This window comes from Aquila chrysaetos, chromosome 17 (genome assembly GCF_900496995.4).
Source record: "Aquila chrysaetos chrysaetos chromosome 17, bAquChr1.4, whole genome shotgun sequence".
Taxonomy (NCBI): domain Eukaryota; kingdom Metazoa; phylum Chordata; class Aves; order Accipitriformes; family Accipitridae; genus Aquila; species Aquila chrysaetos.
In genome coordinates, this window is record NC_044020.1 from 25,479,174 (window position 1) to 25,498,771 (window position 19,598).

The 19,598-nt window shown below is 42.3% G+C and overlaps 1 protein-coding gene and 2 long non-coding RNA genes across 15 annotated transcripts in view; 1 reads left to right on the forward strand and 2 right to left on the reverse strand.

Annotated features, from left to right (window-relative positions):
- DUSP16 (dual specificity phosphatase 16) overlaps positions 1-16,842 on the forward strand; it is a 69,229-nt gene extending 52,387 nt beyond the window's left edge. For all 13 annotated transcript variants that reach the window (XM_041129443.1, XM_030041455.2, XM_041129446.1 and 10 more), the window contains 4 exons: positions 927-1,090; positions 7,987-8,146; positions 8,843-8,966; positions 12,617-16,842. In XM_041129443.1, coding sequence (XP_040985377.1) covers positions 927-1,090; positions 7,987-8,146; positions 8,843-8,966; positions 12,617-13,793 — 1,625 coding nt within the window. In that variant the 3' untranslated portion in view covers positions 13,794-16,842. The remainder of the gene's footprint in view (positions 1-926; positions 1,091-7,986; positions 8,147-8,842; positions 8,967-12,616) is intronic.
- Positions 11,334-13,640, reverse strand: LOC115352811. Its single transcript, XR_005934179.1, has 2 exons — positions 13,533-13,640; positions 11,334-12,285 (listed from the first exon to the last, which is right to left on the reverse strand). It is a non-coding gene; the product is annotated as an uncharacterized LOC115352811 (long non-coding RNA).
- Positions 16,843-17,550: 708 nt separating the features above from the next.
- On the reverse strand, positions 17,551-19,439 carry LOC121233877. Its single transcript, XR_005934178.1, has 2 exons — positions 19,279-19,439; positions 17,551-18,172 (listed from the first exon to the last, which is right to left on the reverse strand). It is a non-coding gene; the product is annotated as an uncharacterized LOC121233877 (long non-coding RNA).
- Between the last annotated feature and the right edge of the window lie 159 nt (positions 19,440-19,598).

The window sequence follows — 19,598 nt, forward strand, 5'->3', positions numbered from 1 at the left end:
TTTGTCTCTAGAGCAGTCTCAGCCTCACTTTTTATTCCCTTAATGTTCCATAGCAGCTGTGCCATGCTGCTGGTGAAACAGCCAGGGAGCATTTTTGATGGCCACTGGGATTTTAGGTGGATTTAAATGTGTTACCAGTCATTCCACTCTAGTTTTCCTGAGTGGTCTAATCCAGTGGTGGGAAACAGTAATGAAAATGTTCTGGAGCCATAATAGGGATGGGGCCTAATAACTGGTGCAGATGAAGAACCAGCTAGCAGTAAAGGGAGGAGAGACTTGTGGTGAGCTGCATGGGAAGTCCACAGCTGGGTGAAGCCTTCCCCTGAGATGGAGAAGCCTTGGCTTGGTGTGGTTTTGAAAGGTGAAATCTCTTCCAGTGTGTTGGATGAAATGTATTAATTACGGACCAGCATAGAAAATAATAATGCAGGATTTTAAAAGCAAACATTAATAACCACATATTGATGCTTTTACCAAATTGAGTAAACATGACTTTTTCTTAATTAAGTCTAATTATAGACCTAATGCAGGAGCAGGAGGTGTTTAGAAAACAGCTTGCAGGGGCAGAGAGGAAAAGCTGTGTGCGCTTTTGGTGTGGTGGGTGTTGTGGCTGTTTTTTTAAAGTCTCCTTTCCCCATATCACTAAGAATGGGAAAAAGCATGGAAAACTTCTGAGGAATGGAGAGAGAGAGAGAAATAAATGTTCCAGGCAGAGTGGGAATACGCAGCCAAGGCCTTGCCTGCTGCAAGTACACAGTCATGGGACCTCTGGAAGAGGCACACGTACAGTTCCTCTGTTAAGGTTTTCCTACTGCCCCTTAATGCCTCCCCATCTCCTGCAACAAATGCCGCTTTCCGAGAACTGGAACGGGCACCAATGTGTACAACACTGCATGTATATTAAATACATACTGTTCCTCTCACAGGTGGATTTGCTGAGTTCTCCAGCTCTTTCCCTGGTCTCTGTGAAGGAAAATCCACGCTCATCCCTACTTGCATTTCTCAACCCTGCCTACCTGTCTCCAACATTGGCCCCACCAGAATCCTGCCTCATCTCTATCTTGGGTGTCAGCGGGATGTCCTCAACAAGGTGAGTGTTCTGGGCATCATGTTGTTTACTTGGATGAGTATATAATCTCCATGTGTCTTCATCCATGCTTCTGTCATGCTGCATCATTACAGCTAATAAAACACCTAAAGTAGATACAGATAATAGTTGTCTGTGCATAAGCAATGGAAAGCTATGTGACAACTAACGATACACAGACCACATAATTAATTAATTCACGTGTCATGTAATATGAAACTCGGTCTCCTTTCTCCTTCACGTCGGAGAAGACGACACGGTACCTTCCTTGGGAACCTACCAACCAACGGGAAACTTACCAAATCTGCCATTACAGCAGGTCAGGTATTTTCCTGTGTATAGCTCTGACTGGTTTGTTTTGGCAGGTCTTGGATGTTAACACAATTATAGCAGTGGTTACAGTAGGACAAAGGAAGATTGTCTGTTTTTTAGTATATCCTTCAAGTGCTGGAAAAAATAGCACTTAAATACCATGAATTGTGTAATGAGGGACTACTGCAAACAAATTTTTGTACAGGTAATAAAATGTTCAGATCTGGATAATCAGTGGGGTCATTTAAAATGAGCTTTTATGGTAGCACTGCACTAAAACTTTCACTGTTTCTAAATACATGTGCATTTAATAATTTCTGTTCCTAAAGAATAGCCCAGGATATTTTGGTATACTTAAAATAGTCAGCAAAGTCATCAAATATAGCACTTGTAGGGTGCTGGACTATCAGATGTCTAAAAGAGCTTGTCTCAAATTGCTACAGTTCTATATTCCTATGTATATCCACAGATGTTTGCCTCCATGAGATCAACTCATATTGCTTAAAATCTACATCTTGGGTCCCTTCACAAGGGAATTTTTATTACTTCTGCTGCATGTGCCCTTTTGCCTCCCATGTCATCTGACAGTCCTATTCATTAGTTGAATCTCCAACAGCTTTTATAAGCTGGCATTAAATACATGGATGGGGGAGAGGGGAGGAGTGCTTTGCCCTAGCATATTGCCTTAATTATGTGCAAGGCTTATGTGTATGGCTTTTATCCATGTATAAAGCTTAAGGCAGGAAATATCCTAATAGTCCTATGATTGGATCAAGTTCATATGCTTTGACCATTATCATATTTTTCACTGGTTTCTTCTACTTTCACTCCATCCCAGTCTGGCCATTAATAGGCTATTTTTAGATTTTGCACAATTGTTTTAAGGGGATTTTTGACACACAAGCAATCATATCGAAGGTAATTGTGCTTTAATAGAGTGCACAGAAATATCTTTTATATGGAGAATAGTCAGCAGTCATTGTATTTACTGTGTCCTTTAAAATCTTCCGTGTCTTTACTGCCAGGTAGCAAGTCAGCAATTCAAACTTGATTCACTTATGACGGATGTCAAAGCAGCTTATTACTTTTCCTACTACAAAAGTAATTTGTGGTCCCCAGACAAAAGACAGCAGGAGCCAAGTAATTAAAAAAACCCAACAACAAACCTCCTTGCTTTCAGTGGTAGAGTATTAGAAAGATGCATTTACGCTGTTTGTTTCAATGTGTGAATGGCAAGTGCTATCCTAGGTCACAGTGAGAGTGAGGGGGCAACCTGTTCTCCTCGTTCTCCTCCAGGGCCAGGGATGTGCTACTTCGTTTGGGATGTGACTGGAACTCCGCTGCTGTGGCTCTTAAGTGGTGAATAATCCCAGAGGGGTGAAAGAGGCTGTTCCCTTTCCTTGCAGTAAATTGGTGCCTGTGAATAGGTGTTGGGCCCAGGCACAGCATGTGTGCCTCACCAGGAAAGGAATCCAAGTGGTAGCAGCAGTCAGGAATTTCATTATAGGGCTGGAGGAGGCTAAAACCGCAATTACTACTGGTGAGCTCTGAGAGTGGCAGAGCCGTCTACAGAAAGAGTTTAGACCTGGTGGTGGCTCTCTTGCCTATTGTCTACAATCTTATTTCATATTATTTCAGCACTTGTTGAAGGAAGCCCTGCAGCTGCAGATACTTTAGAATTAATGTAAGGCCCCCAGGAATTGGTCATATTTGTACTTCCTCACATATTGTTGGGAGTTATGATCGAGGATTACTGTTTCCCATTTTGTTTGGAGAACCACAAAAATGACAGCATACGATCCACAGAAAGTTCAGTGAGTTCTTACTGCCTGGTGTCATCCTTGGTAGTCAATCTTTTGGCAGTTCTTCCATTGATGACTAAATTAACCTCTTAGATTTCTTACCCATTTTAGGACAAATACACATCGTATGATTTCAGATCTACTTGGGGTTTGTACCTTTTTCCTCTTACTTTGAACAAACGCAGGCAATGCTTTATTCTGAGCATGTCATTTGTTCACTGCACTGAAGTAGACCTTAGTGTTGGTAGCTTATCTTCCCTCTTCAGTTTCAGTGACTGCCTGTGGAAAATTCAAAATGGCTTCCATCTTAATATTATTACCTTTAGTAACCTAAAGAAGCTGTGGCAACAAATTACGATGTCTACCTCTTAAAATCCACTCAGCGTTTTCCCAACTATCGGCAACTCCCAGTTTCCTGGGTTTAATCAGTTTCTTGATTCAACCAAAAGTTAGCAGTAGCTAGACATCAGCGCGTTAAAAATGTGAACAACAGATCTCTGCTGCTGTCCCTTCAACACGCTTCGCTTCTGGGGAAGCCTGGATCCTACGCAGGGTTATTGGGGAGAGCAAGGAGGATGACACTTACTACACTGAGTGCCCAGAAATACCAATACATGGTAAGAAAGCTGAGAAGTGAAGAACGTTCAAAAGAGGAGGGCAAGAAATGAAAACCAGGGATAAGTAGCAAAGTTCTGTCTCTGTTAGGACAGTCCAGGAAGCTGGTAAGTGGTTAAGTTTGCGTGCTCTGGTTTAATGGCCTTGCTGGTTTGTTGGCTACTGGGGACAAGAAGTCAGCTTTCTGTTAAGATTTTTTTTTTTTTTATTCAAGTCCAGATTTTTTAAAAATAATTTTCTGAAAAATTCTAGTAAGATTCCCAAAAGTATTAAGGTGTAGTTGATTGACCTTATTTTTGCCTTCAGATGCTATCTGAGTTCCTATGATTCCTTCCCTTGACATACTGATTTCTCTAAAATTAAAATGTATCAAAAATATATGCAGAAAGAACTCTTAATCTGCACTACTGTTCAACCTGATGATTAAAAGATGTTTTATCAAGATGAGCTTATCTTTTCAGGATCTTTATAAGCTTATCTCTGAGTGCATGGGTAGGGAAGTGCTTATCTTGTTGCAGGACAGTCTGTATTCATGACCTTTTAAGAATACTAACGCTATTTGCCGTTAATACCTCTGCTGATAACGCTTTATTTATGAAAGAGATGCCAACACAAATGCTTGGTTTGTGTCCTTTAGCAAAATTAATGATTAATTCAGAAAAGTCTTAGGAGACTTTTTTTTTTATATTTTTGCTTTACAGATTTCTTTCTAAATGCTTAATTCTGAAAATGTTCATAATATTTTTTTGCAGTGTTGAAATACTAAAAACCTCTTAAAAGGTCTTCATAAAAGTTCTAACGAAAAGTTTATTTCAGTTTTTGGGTCTCAGTGTGATATATTGGTGGCATTGCAAGAGGGTACTTACTTTTACAGAAGATCTTTGTCGCTCTTTGTGAAAGAGAGGCAAACTAAATTCTAACCTACATGGGAGTGATAGTGTCCGTTCTGAAAGTTAGTGTAACAGAAAACTGATCTGTGTTGTGATTATGGGCCTGAATGAGCCTCCTACTTACATCTCGTGTTTTGTACCAGCATTTAAACTGTAAAACTTTCTGCTTTGCTACTTACATAACTATTCTCTTTCTTTTCTTCCAGACCTGGATTTTATTTCCTGGAACAAAATAACATTTTAGGGTGCCATTAATTTTCAGATTAAACAAGTCATAAAATGTAAATAAGCTGACAAAAGAGCATTTACCTTCTTTTCACAAAGTTGTTAGTATTAGGATTTCTGGATCTTCCTCCCATCGTAATTCACTTCTTCCTCTTGGGTGCCTTACAATGAAGGCACTGTTATGGTTATTACATTGGAGCGTGTTGCACAGGGAATGATTGATACTTCAGAACAGAAGGAAGCATAACTTTTTTCTTTAGCCTTCGTCTCAAAGACAAGCACTAACACATTTTTGGGTGTTTTTTTGGCTTGGAGACTTCAGACTTGGCGTCTGCAGCCTTCTTGTTCTCATTTGAATAATCAATTCCACATCAAAAACCTTGCATAACTGTGGAATCGTGATGGTTGGACTGTGCAGCCCACCAGTGTTCATGCTTTAAAAAAAATAAATAAGGTTTTCTATTCTTCTTCTAAATTCATCAGCACGGTAGCACCCTTTAGCTGTACTCTGAACAAACATGCATCATGGCAGTCCATTTGTTAGTGATACCTTCATCGCCTCTCTCCTTTAGACATGATAAAGTTCACGACCCCGCATGTACATTTGTACCTGCTATTTCAGTTTTTCTTCACTCCCCTTTAAGCAGTTACAACAGTAGGTGAGCTGGTTTGGGGGCAGTATTTCAACGTAGTGATCTAAAGCAGATATTTACTTTATGGAAGTTGATGCTGAGGAGCTTGGGATCCTGAAGGGGGAAGCTGTGTAGACCAGGACAGCAAGGCAGAGATGCTGGGATCGGGGGTCTCGCTTGCACACGTAAGATACCACAGGTCTAGTGGTAGCTAGTCCCCTGTGCCAAGAAGCCCATTCCCAATACCTTCCCTCTCTGGATGACTCCAAATATTCCCCTACTTCCTTACAGTGCTCCTGCTTTTAAACTGGTAGGTCTGTTGGTGTACGAGAGCTAAATATAGTAAAGGAAGGTGCGACGGAGTCGGCTGTGAAAGGGACGCAGGGCTGAAGGGAGCTTGCTGGTTGAGTTGGGGAGACGGGAAGGAAGGGAGAGGGGGGAAATCAGTGACATTGGAATTTGTTGTCATTGATGAGAAGCTGAGCTTTACTGGGAGCGTGATGTAGGAGACTTGCAGGGCAAGAAGCAGTAAGGCTGAGAACTTATTTTGACACATCAAGCCTTTTTTTTTTTTTTTTTTTTCCACTATTGCTGCAAATTATATTTCTGATGATTTGCTTTGTGAGTAATTGGTCATCTCCTGTTCCCCTTGGATGGGTATGTTTACGATATAATGTATATTCATTAGGTTAAGGTGCCTACACCTTCAGGCACCTCTGAATGTGCTGATGTGAGGGCCTTTCATCCAAAGTTTGGAGAAGCTGCTCGTTTTGCTCCAGGCAACAAAATTCAGCTCGCTAGCAGAAATTCATGTAAATTCCCTGTTTACAACCATTACTGGCTGGACTTTATGCACTTTCCTCTGCAAATGACTGATGTAGATTCCATTCTCCCCTGCAGACCTTTGTTCTCACTGAACATTTAATTTATGCATGCATATATATGTGTGTGTTCATCTCTTCTACATACACACTGTAACATACGTGTGGTGTACCTGTGTACTCAACATCACTTGTTCAAACCAGAGCAGTCTAAATAATAAGACAAGAGTTCTGGCTAAATAGCCATATCCCTGTTTCTCCTCACTAAAACATCTTTATGCTTGCAGAAAAAATACACATGGGGAAGAAGCGACCATTTGGCTTCATGACTGTATTTTACTACTGGTAGATCTCCAGTTGAAATCTGCAGTGTAAGAATTCATTCTTGCTACTGCTCCCATGGATTGACATAACTTTTCTTTTTTATATAATTGGTATAAAAGCAAAAGGATTAAAACCAGATTTTTGTTGGCCTTTTTTACGTTTCAGTTTAGTTTCAGACATTAGTTTCCATAGAAATCTGGCCAAAAGCTCCCCAATGTTTGTATTCAGTGTAACTACTGTCCAAGCATAGTATTGCATGTCACTTACTGCCAAATCGTATCTGAACCAGAATAGTTGTTTGATCAGTATTACTCCAACCTGCTTAATCGCTTGCCTGTGTCAAGATGCTTACTTGCAGGAGACTGGATGGGTTTGGTAGAGCCATCTCTAGTTCTCTAGTACCTGTGTCACATGTTCTGGCACTAAGGTACCTACTGCCTCAGATACTACTTTGCAGAACTCTAAATACAAAGAGTATGGCAAGGTGCAGAAGAGTCTTTCTTTTTTATTTTTTTATTTTTTTATTTGCAGTCATGAAAATTGACTTATTTAAAAAGCCCAGTTGACTTATAGGTTGAGTCTCTTTGCTTGTTCCTGTGACAATCTTTGACATGCAAGAGAACTAAAGACTGAAAACTGAAATACGAACAACTAAATCATAAACCACAAAGCAGAACTATAAAACTGCAGTTAATGCTGTGTGAAAATGGTCTAATTCAAGGTCTTCAGTCAGCTCTTACTCAGCTCTTTCTCTCAAGGTTTTGAGTGAATTTTGCATGTTGCCTTAGAAACAAGGAAGTCCTGGACGCTTGAAGAGGTGACTGCAGGAAACATCCATTTCATTTCATATTTCTCACCAATATCGGTTATGGGGCAACCTCAGTCTTAGATATGTGGTCCGGAAAACACATATTCATGTCAGCAAACTATATGTGGGAAACGTTTGGTTATGTTGCCAGCTTGCACAGTGAGAATTTAAACGAAAGTAGCAAAAAATCTCTTGGAAGTGATGCTTCTTAGTAGCAGAAGGTATTCTACCATTATTTCTGTTCTTTGTTAACCTTGTTTTTATGGGCTCTGCAGTTCATGTGTTAGTTGGACACACTGGATATCTTATTAAAAGTTGAAGAATTAAAAGCTGAGTTGTCTTTTTCACAAAAGAATGCCCCTAATACAGCTAGAGCAATTCCAACATGAATTTCAGTTTGGTTTTTAGCTTTGTAATGTGCCAAAGGTACCATTTGACTTCTCTAGGCTTAATCTTTCTCTATTTCCTAGGAGCTGATGCAGCAGAATGATATTGGCTACGTACTGAACGCCAGCAATACTTGTCCAAAGCCTGATTTTATTCCAGAATCCCATTTCCTGAGAGTGCCTGTGAACGACAGCTTTTGTGAGAAAATTTTGCCTTGGTTGGATAAATCAGTTGATTTTATAGGTGAGAAGAAAATTTAAATTCTCTCTCTAAAACAGTTTCTGGATTCCTTTGTGTGTCTGCCTTGCTGTTTTGGCTGGAGAAGACCCGAGTGCTTTCTGGGTGGTATGAAAATACCCTAAGGATCTACATACATGATCACCATCACTTTATAAACACAGAAGCAAAATAACATAGGGAGATTCTGCCACTGTATGTTCCAGCACTTATGGAACAAAGACACTTTTTAAGAGCACAACTCTGCTTTCTGGCAACCTAGTAGATGCCTGATACATGTCTGCAGAGAGCGAATTAGAAAATTAGACATATGGATCCTGTCTTCAGCTTTGAGAAGTCAGCTAGCCAAATTTGAACTGGCTAAATTGTTCCATCATGAATGCTTGCTTTTTACTTGCACATAAAATTAGAAACAATCACCTTTCCCAGACATCTAAATAGGGTTGTTTATGTGCGTATTAAAAAGCGGTATGCTGTAACTGCAGTATGTTTCCTGTGTGTAGTCGCATGCTTTTTCTATACTCAATGCTATACAGTGCTAGAGAAAATAAGTGATTTTTGTTTAAAGCTTCCATGAAATTTGCAATTAACAGTTAATTTGGAAGTTTGGAACAATTTTAAATAAAATTGCTTTCTTTGCAAACTTTTCATCATGGTATAATGCTACCAAGTTTGACACTTGCCAATTTCTTTGCTATGTAGAAAAAGCAAAAGCATCAAATGGCCGTGTGTTAGTGCACTGTTTAGCTGGAATATCTCGCTCTGCCACAATTGCTATTGCATATATCATGAAGAGAATGGATATGTCCTTAGATGAAGCTTACAGGTAAGGAGAAAATTTCCCTTTATACTAATTCTTGTGCTTGTTGGCTTGTTTTTAAGGTGAATGATAAAAGATTGTATGACCAAGGGTAGAAGCTAACATGTTATTTTGTCTGGTAGTTCCCTGGCCTCTGCACACTCTTCTTTTAAATGTAGGCTTCCTCCATAACCAAATTAATGGTGTTGTGTAGACATCACACAGCTAATATTAATTGCCCACCTGCAAAATGCTGATGTTGGTCTTTGCTCCAAGTAGGCAAATACATGGAATTTAAACTGCTTATTAAATGTGTGTGTATGTACAGACACAGGTACAGCACGTTTATAACAGTATCTTGTAAGTCAGCGAGAGAATGGAATGGATAGGGTTAAAGAAAGAGACATGCTTATGACAAATGCTAGGCTGCATCTGTTGACTGCAGTTTGGTATTTGGTAATGCTCTCAAAGAACTGCCTGCAGGTGAAATGTGTAGGAATTAAGAAAGCTTCTTTGTTGCTACTAAAGGCAACCAAAAACTCTGGGAGAAAGTATTTTGAAGTATCAGCTCTTTGTGTCATTAGGGAATTTTTGTGGAGACCCTCTTCCCTCCCCTGCTTTTTAACCTTTCAGATACCATTTTTTCTATATTTGGATTGTGAACACTTTACTATGCTCCAGGTGGCTTGGTTGCAGTTTACCAAGACTTCTGTATTTCATTTAACAAAGTGCTTTGTTGTGTTGTACAGAAAATAGTTTTCTTTTTGATGGGCTTTATAGGCTAATTGGCACAGCTGACACATCGCTGTAACACACGTTGTGCAGAGGCAATTTGAACAATTGTGCTGGAGCCAGGTGGAGAGGAGCACCTTCAAAATCACTAGTGTGTTTGCTACCACTGTCTCTAAAACACCGATAAGGATGGAGGGATAACATTTGATATTCTCTTGTGGAGCATGATTTCCCTGGGGCATTTTCTTTTAAGCTGATGAACATAATTATGTATGCAGTGAAAAAATTGCGTGTAAGAGGTGCCTGAACTTCAACCAGCTCCCATTGCCTTTGGAAATTTTCCACAGTTTCTTACTAGAGCCTGCTGACAGTTTGGTGTTTTGCAGTAATTTCAGCATGGATGGTGAAACAGGTTTGGTTAGGAGGCGTAGCTGAAAACTCAGTTATACAGGTATAGACAATACGGATGCATTAGTGGAAGCGGATGGATACTGTGCAAGGTATGAGCTTGAGTCACTAAAAAAACCTGTCTGGTCTCAGGCTGTAGTGGTCTGGAGGTTAGAGCTGTAGAGTACTGAACACTTCTAAAATGCACACGCTTCAGGGAACTTCTAAAGTGCTGCTGCTAAATTCTTCCACGAAATCTCTGCATTAAATTCTAGTTCGTTTCTTAACCAGAAGTGTGAATTGAGTGTGAAGGATTAATCATCCTAGCTCTTTTTCTCTTTGCACTGTAGATACTGAACAACTACTGTGAAATTTAGATTATATTTTGCTATATTTCCTTTGATATGGCTTAGTGAGAACCGTCTGCAGCACATTTCACTCATTGGTTTGTGATCTCTTGTTGGCAAAGCTTGAAAGAAAAATACTTTTCTCTGAGTTAATGGAAGTCATTAGATAAAAATGTTTGTCTGACACTATTACAGAAATAAAGAGGTGACACTGTTACTTGAAGTGAAAGATCTGAGGAAATAAATGTTTTTAATCTTTTCTTTTGTATAATGGACTATATACAGGGGAAATAAACATCAAAACTAAATGTTATGCATGTTTTCCAATTGGAAAAAAAGAGTGTGCAATTTTAAATGAAAAAGTTTGCAAAGCCTTAACACTTGTCAGGGACATTCAGTAGACTTTCTTGTACCCTTTTCATTTTTTAAAAAGCTAGTTTTAAATTTAGGACTGTGATGGGGAGAAAGTGGAAGGAAGAGAGTTTTGGAGAGGCTAGCAGAACACAGGCCAGAAATCGCAGTGTTTACCATAAGGATCTTGCTTTCAGTAACTAACCCAAATAACAAGTACAACTAGCTTTGAGTGGAAAAAAACGAATGAAGACTGTATGAATTCTTGTGCGCGAGCTGCTCACACTGAAGTAAAAACCCCCAAATGAAATGCTAAGAGATCAAGCTAAAGAATCTCTCCAGAGGAGACTTACTAGTTTTCTCCATTTCTTACACTTCATGGTGGAAGCTTCCACTATCAGTTTGTGCAACCTGATATTCCAGGTTATCATGTCAGCTCAGCTATTCCTACTACTGTTTATTGTTTGGCAACTTGAAAAAAAACATAATACAAAAATGCAGGTTTTGTTTGATATTTTTCATGTGCTTGCCTGCTTTTGTGCTAGTGTGTACACATACACGCACGTACACCTTTGAGTTTTTCTCATGCTGTTTTTAATGACTGCACAGTCACCTTCTGTACACATGCCCAGAGAGTTTTTTATTTTTAATAATATTTGATTTTTCCCAGTGATCCATTATATGTGTGTTTGTACTAGATTTAGCTTTTCAAGGTTTCTTCCCTTGTTAATTCCCTTGTCATCTGGTTTATCATAGTTCCAGGAATGTTTTAAAAAAAAAACAAAAAAAACCAAAAAAAAACCCCAAAAAAACCCAAGAGGAGGAAGGATTTGGGCAGCTTTCTGTTTTACAGCCTGTAAAAATCCGAGAGTACTTATTTAGCTATATTGCAGATCAGACAGGTAGGAAGTATGCTTTTGTATTTAACTTTGAAGTATATGACATGACTTACAATACTTAAGTGTTTCATACCTTTAGAGTCCTGGTTTGGGAAAACATTTTAAGTATGCATTGCACCTTCTTCATGTTCAACTGAGTATGTACGTGCACGCTTAGGTTGGCACACGTTTGCAAGGCAGGCTGCTTCCTACAGGACTCAAAAATAGGTTAACTCTTGTAGTGATTTGGTAATACTGTTGCCCTTTACTGCTGAACACCTACAGGGCTCAAGAGAGCGTTTTTGTTTTAATGCTGCATTTGCTCCTTTCTGTTGTTCTTTTTGATGATCGTATCAGTGGTCAATACCAGCATATGGTAGAAATCACTGACATTTACTGTATAAGGTCAGCATATATCAGAGCTCTTTGTCTTGCCTGACAAAGATAAACAGGGTAGGAAGCGTTCACTGCAGTAACAACAGCATGAGAGAGGTGAAACATGGGATTTCATCCCTTTGAACGGTGGGGAAGGTGGTCTGCTTTCTGCAGCGCAGGGGAGTCCAGGGTCTCTTGGCTAGAGCTCTGATGCTGTTCACGCAGAACTTGAGCAGCTCTTAACTCCGGTCAGAAACCGAGGTAGCAGAGATCCCACTGGTAAAGTAAAATAAGGAAAACGATTCACTCAAACCTTGTTGTGGACATCATAAAGAAGTTAAAAAAAAAAAAAAAAGAGCTTTCTTTTCCCTTTTTTAGCCACCTTTAAGTAAGCTACAGAAAGAATTGAGAGCATCCAGCATTATCTTGTTTAAAAGCTGCCTTTTTATTTTTTTTTCCATCCATGTTTCATGACTGAAGCTCAGTCCAGGCATCCTGACAAGTTAAATTAGGCTGTTAACATTTACAACAATCGCTCTAGTGTTATCTCAGGTCTGAGCAGCATGTCCTTAAATTAATTCTTGGTTTGTTTGTCCCCTCTTTCCAGATTTGTGAAAGAAAAAAGGCCAACCATTTCTCCCAACTTCAACTTTCTGGGCCAGCTTTTGGACTTTGAGAAAAAGATCAAGAACCAGACTGCTCAGCCCGGACATATCAGTAAGCTGAAACTTCTGCATTTGGAAAAAAGCAGCGAGCACGTGCTGGTCCCAGAAGCTGGGCAGAGCAGCCTCTCCGCTAACCAGCTCTGCATTACTGCTACCTCCGAGATCGTGGAACAGAAGCCGACGGACTGCGGCGCTGCACCGTGCGGGCACTTGTCCCCTCTGGAAGATGGCCCACTGGTACAGGGCATAAACGGACTGCACGTCTCCCTAGATAAGGTGGAAGACAGCAACCGGCTGAAGCGCTCCTTTTCTCTGGATATCAAATCTGTATCCTACTCAGCAAGTAGCAACTGTGTGACTGCATCAGTTCAGGGCTTTGCCTCCTCCGAAGACACCCTGGAATACTACAAACATGCGACTGCTTTAGAGGGCAGCAGCAAGTTGTGTCAGTTCTCCCCTGTCCAGGAGGTCTCGGAGCAGACCCCAGAAACCAGCCCTGACAAAGAGGAAGCAAACCCTCCCAAGAAACCCCAGAACCCCTGGCAGCTGGAGAGCCAGAGCAAACGGCAACACCTGGGGAGAGCCAGCAGCAGTGCCACCGCTCAGCGGTCGCTCCTGTACCCCCTCCACCGGAGCGGGAGCGTGGAAGACAACTACCGAACGAACTTCTTGTTTGGTCTCTCCACCAGCCAGCAGCATTTGGCGAAGTCGGCTGCTGGGCTGGGCCTCAAAGGCTGGCACTCGGACATCTTGGCTCCTCAGACATCGGCTACGTCCCTTACCAACAGCTGGTATTTTGCAGCCGAGTCTTCACATTTCTACTCTGCCTCCGCCATCTACGGGAACAGCGCTGCTTACTCTGCCTACAGCTGTAGTCAGCTGCCCACGGGCTGCGACCAAGCCTGTGCTGTGCGCAGGAGGGTGAAGCAGGGTGATCGAGGTGACTCCAGGCGGAGCTGGCACGAGGAAAGCTCTTTTGAAAAGCAGTTTAAGCGCAGAAGCTGCCAGATGGAGTTCGGGGAGAGCATCATGTCGGACAACAGATCCAGAGAAGAACTGGGGAAAGTAGGCAGTCAGTCAAGCTTTTCAGGCAGCATGGAAATCATTGAAGTGTCTTGAGGGGCAGCAGGCTTGTGTGACTGTATCGGAGTTGCTTCCCCCTCCAGGCTGCTCCCCCAGCGTTTGAGAGGTCCCTGTGAATCTGAAAAGAACAAAATTCCTGCAAAAAAGGGGGGGGGGGGGGGGAAGAAATGCAAGGCTTCAAGTGTGAACACAGTGACTAGATTAATATGGCAAAGAAATGACAAGTGAGCGTCTGCCCGAGGAGACCAAGTGTACCGCTGGGTTTTTCTCCTCCCCTTTGCTGGAGAAGGGCAGAACATTTCAAAGATCTTTCCCTGACAGAGGAAGCAATTATATGCAATGGATTGCACATCCTTTCAGTGGCTTTTAAAAAGGAAGCTCTCTTGGTATCAAACCCTTGCTCTGGTTCCACTGAAGCATGCTCCTACCCATCAAAGCTAGTTTTGTTCGCCCCTCCTCATGCCCCATGTCCTCACCAGTGCACCTTAGCCCTGACACTGAGCCAACCTCTGGAGGGAGACCTTTTTCTCGTAAGAAAGGAGACCGGGAGTGATTCCAAAGGATTAGGGACTGGTTACAGCAAGGCTGGTCTGAACAGACAGTTCAGACAAATGTAAATAGTGGTGTAACTATTGTTCTAATGGATAGGCTTTAGGTGATTCGCTAGAGAGCTGCTTCAGAGAAAAAAAAAAAAACCCAGTACCTCAAAAATATAAAAAATAAACTAGGGCTTTATGGCTGCCAGATGCTGGTAGTCAGTTCATAAGCAATGTGAACAAGTAACGACTAGCCACATTTGATTTTTTTTTTTTTTAAAGCTGTCTACGCACAAGTGTTTCAGTTGGCTCAGCAGCAATTCTTAAAAAAGACAAATGAACCATATCTATGACTGTTTCTGCCAGTCTTTTGAAACATAAAATAAGCAGTATTTGTATTTTTGATAGTAAGCTGGCTTCTGGGAGAGGGGTAGCTGCTTTGGCTTCTAAGCTATATGGAGTGGTTAATACTTAGGGTTACGTGCAAGAGAAGTGGCTGGTACAATACTGCACCATCCTTTTCATGCCAATTGACAATTCAATAGGTGGCTCTTGAGGCTTTTTTTTGTTTTGTTTTGTTTTGTTTTTTTAAAGCTAAAAATGAGTTGGGATGGGCTTTTGTCCTTAACTGAGCAGTACCATTAAGGAACTGCTCATCATATATGGTTCCAGTCATGTGTGGGCTGGGGGTAATTCAGGTGGATGTTTTTTTCCATCCCAACATCCTCACCCAAACCATGGGGACTTGGAGAGAGAAGCTTCTCAATAGTTTTGCTGACTTCTTCTGAGAAAGAGAAGTCTGGCTGGCTGTCCAAGGAAAACAGAAGGGGACCTCCAGCATCCCATCTCATAGTGAAAGAAAGGGGCTTAGAGAAGAGACAGCTTTAGTGGGAAGCCTGCTCACCTCCTGCACTCGCAGCTCCTAAGGAACTCGATACTGGCCATCGTTCTCCATCCCGGCGTAGGGTCGTGGTTTCCCAGCGTGCCGACGCGCGATTTGGCTGCAGACACTCGTAGCCGAGCTCCTGCTGGCCAGTTCCGCACCCTCACCCTCTCCACCCCAGGGGAACACGCCAGCTGAGCGAGGTGTCGCTTCCCTGCTGCCAGCGCGAGTGTTTTATGGGAGATCAGGCACAGCCCTTCTTGTGTTGTTTGTGACAGAGAACCAGCTGCTTCCCCTCCAGCTCGCCATTCGTGCGGTACCTTGGCTGCCACTGCTCAAATTGTTTTGCGTGCACGCGTTGCCGCAAGAGGTAGAGTAAAGCTTCGTCCTTCCTGCTCCCATGGGAGCTGTGCGCGTGTTATCTCGGTCTTCCCCAGCACCCCTCAGAACAAGAGAACGTGTGTGTCGGCAGGGGTGGGGAACTATATTGTTTTGTCCCTTTTCAGTGCAGGCAGCTGAAAATTGTGAATCACAAGTAACAAATACTTACCCCTGGCCAACAGCTTTAAAAAAAATTTGTCAGCAGCAAACTGAAGCCCTAATTCAAGTCAGCAGCTTGGGTTATGTTTGGTTTTTTTACTGTAAGTTTAGCTTGTTTGTGACTCAAATCTCAGGTTTTACTATATTGAAAAGTGGAAAAGATTTTGTCATTGTTTTGTTTTGTGGCTAGGATGTGACTTTAATTTCCTACAGCGGACTGTTGAAAATAGCACTGAAAGCTACAGCATTGATTAACTTGATCCTCAAAAGTGCAAAAGGCACAGTGAGGCAGCACCAGGAGTAACTGAACGCAGAGGCTGTGTTTGTGCCGTGTGTATGAGATGCTGGAAGAAGGGGTAGTCCGGGCAAGGGATAGGTTGACACCACGCTGGAAAGCATGTCAGGTCTTGGCTATTCATTAAACATACTGCCACTTGTCTCTGTTTACCTATCAAGTGAAAGCAATTACATTACAACTATTTTCAGGTATATACACACTCTGTGTGTGTATACATGCTATGTAAATGGTTTAGCAGTGCTCCTCTCAGCCAGATTTCAGTAAAAGCCCATGTCTTTGATTTAAATCAGTTAATGGGGGTTAACACAAATCAGTCCCTAGAGCCAGAAGAATCTTCCTGTCTTTTGTGCTCCTTCACACACGTGTGTTCTCCCCTTCTCTCTATACATACAAATATGTTTGTTTGGGTTTTGTTTGATTAATTGCCTTCTGAGGAACTGAAATCTGGCCTTCTGGCTCCTCATGATTTCCAATACACTATAGTCCCTGAATGAATCAAAGCTGTAGGCTCAGTATTTTGAAGGGACGGGTTCCCGTAGGAGGAAGCCTTAACCCCATGTCCTGCACAGGGTGCTGCCCTGTCTCCTGCCTGAACTAGCGTCCTGTACCTGAACAATGCTGGAAATGGTTTGTAGAAGTTTGGAAAGCAAAGTGGAGGATGTGAGGGGGGAAACGTGTACATGTTCAATATGAATATAATGTTCTTTGGTGTATGGCAAGCTGTTTAAATGGTTCAGAGAGATGTGAGTTTCTCATCTTGTTGTGTCATGAGCATTACCTGTATGTTATGATGAAATAAAATCAGAAATGGTACCTGTTTATATAGAACAGCTGAGGAAGGAGCCTGCGTGCCTCTGGCCATGGAGCGTGCATTACCCGCCTGCAGTAAGACCTGCTCCCCAGCACCCAGGACTAGCAGGGGGCTCGTCCTTATCGTACGTATCCTTCTCTGCGGACGCGTGCCTGTTAATGAATGACACAGATGGGGTACCTTTGGATCGCTTGCCGCAAGCAGCGGTGATTTTACAGCACCGCTAACAGCTTAGGCCTCTTACCTGTCCACCCCACCTCTTCTGCTCCCTTCAACAGCAACAGTGGGAATTCTCTGCGTTAACACCTTACAACATCTGATACTGTTGTGGGTAAACCTTCTCCAAGGCAGCTGTGCTAGCCTTTCTGAAGCAAGTATTTCAAATTGATTGTTACCTAGAATGAACCCCATGCTTTTTTCTTGCCTCCCATACTTCTTATTTGAAGAAGAATTTAATTACTTGTTTAAATACTTGTTACGACTGATTCTGCCAGTCCTGAAGCATTCAGAGCAACTTCTGATTGCTGAGGGAGGGAGGAGTATGCCCCTCATTGCTCCTTCAGAGAATAGGTTATACAAACGTAACATATATTAAAATTAAATCCTGCAGTAGAATATGGCTGCTTTGGTTATCTCCTTAGATGGCAAAGCCTACAAGTTTCTGTAACGGCATCTTCAAACTCAGGTGCAGTAACAGAAGCTGCTTTTTTTTTTTTTTTTTTTTAAAAGAGAATTTCAAAGCATCATCCCAGCAAGGGAAATGCAGAATCTTTGGCCTCTCTAGAAGAGGCCATACTATCAGCCAGAGCACAAGTAACAACCAGTGTGAGCTTCTGTGCTTACTTTCTACAAACAAGACATACCAGCTCTTACATAGAAAGCTTTTATCCATTGCATGGTAAAACAAGAACCATGCACAATACTAGACCTAAATGGCACCAGCTCACTAACCTACAAAACAGGTTGACTTGACAATCTTCCAAGATCTACCTGTTCTAGCTTCCCTCACCCTACTCCAAAGTCCACTTCTGCTCCCAGTAGGTCAGACTAGCTCTGTTTGTTCCCTCAAGTTCTGTTTTTTGAAGCACGCACTTTAGCTTTCGCCACTCGTCCTTTTACCTGCTTGGCAGGACCTTGCTCTTGTTCCTCCATCCCTCCACTCTTGCCCCTGCCAGCAGGCAGCTCTGTGAAGAGACAGTCCAACTCCATCTCCAGTCAAAACCCAAGAGGCAACTGAAACGTCTCATGCATGTCATCAACATTTCATTTTCATTTCACTGACTGGCGTTGCTGGGAAGAAGTCCCCGAGGTCACTAGGCTCTTGAGGTAACCATCACAGTTACATTCCTAGAGTGACATGAACAGGAAAACAGGGCAAACCTGCCCCCAGCATGGATCGGGCAGCCCTACTTTCAAGGGGACTGAGGGGAGCGGTAAGGAAGAGAATAAAAATGTGGTAAGGACATGAGCTGCTACGTGTACTATGTGTTCATCGGCTAGCTGCTCGTTACGCTTTGACTCGCAGCACAAGTTATAAATTGATTTCTACCAGAAAGTTGTGGTATCAAAAGCCCAGAACAGTGGCCTGGTGCTTCTCCTGGGGACAGCACTGGAGTCCTACTAAGGCTGTTACTGCCACTTGTTAAATCTGAAATCACTGAGATTCAGCCAAACTCACCTACCTAGACATTTTAATTAGCCACACCCTGACTAAACAGGGACCAAACTAGCTAGCCCGTTACTTGTTCTTAAAGTTTCCAAGATAAAAGTAGAGTAATTCTAGTACTTCTAGACATTATAGCATTATAACACAATACCACTATTACATTATACACACAAAACCACAACTGGGAATTTGGGTAGAAGAACAGGGTTTGTAATGTACTGGCTTAGCCTGGCAACTGGCCTTTCCCTTTGAACCATGCCTACAGAGAACTTCTTGGCCCTTGGGCCCAAATAGTTGCTCTGAAGCAAACTGAAGTGTTTCTGCAGTGGAGCCTTCGGCTGTTCTGCACTTTGAGAATATTAATGACAGCCACTATAAATAGAAAAGGAAAGGGAGCTTTTTCTAGTCTGCAGTACCCACCCCTCTGGGAAGGGGCTGCTTTCCTAGCACAAAACGCCGTAAAACAGACTTAGGGAACTGCCCTGCTGGAAGGATTCCAGCTGCTCTTTACAGGGACCCTCAGCAAGCGCCAATGCTGTACAAAACCCAAGTGTGATGTATTACAGGCAGTGATAAGGCTGGGGCATCAGATCACTTAAAAAAAACCCCAACCAACCAAACCAAAAACCCCTGTACATTTACATCTCTCTTCGTTCAGCACCTCTGTGCAGTAGGTGAGAGTCCATCACCGCTTTGCTTCCCCAGTGCCAGGAGAACAGCGTTCTGCTGCAGGTACATCCACTTACTCGCCTCTCTACCGCTGATTTTCTAAGTTTATTAGACTAACCTGTTTCTGCTGGAAACAGCTCCATGTTGGGATGTTTTCAAAGCTGGGCTTCCCTAGGATCACCAGGTTCGCAAGCTCCTGCCACCTCCGTGCAAGGAAGTGCGCACAGTGGTCGTAAGGTGCTTTGCAGATTACAGGGCTGTTAATGCCTGTCCGCAATTAGCTCCCCAACACTGGGGCTGGGAAGCCCTTTTGCTAGTTGTAAGCTACACTGGGAAGTTCTCTCAAATCTCTGTATAAAGTAGCCATTCACATACCCAACTAGGAGTCAGGTTTTGACAAAATCTACAGCCATCCTCATTTATTTCTGGTTGCGTTAC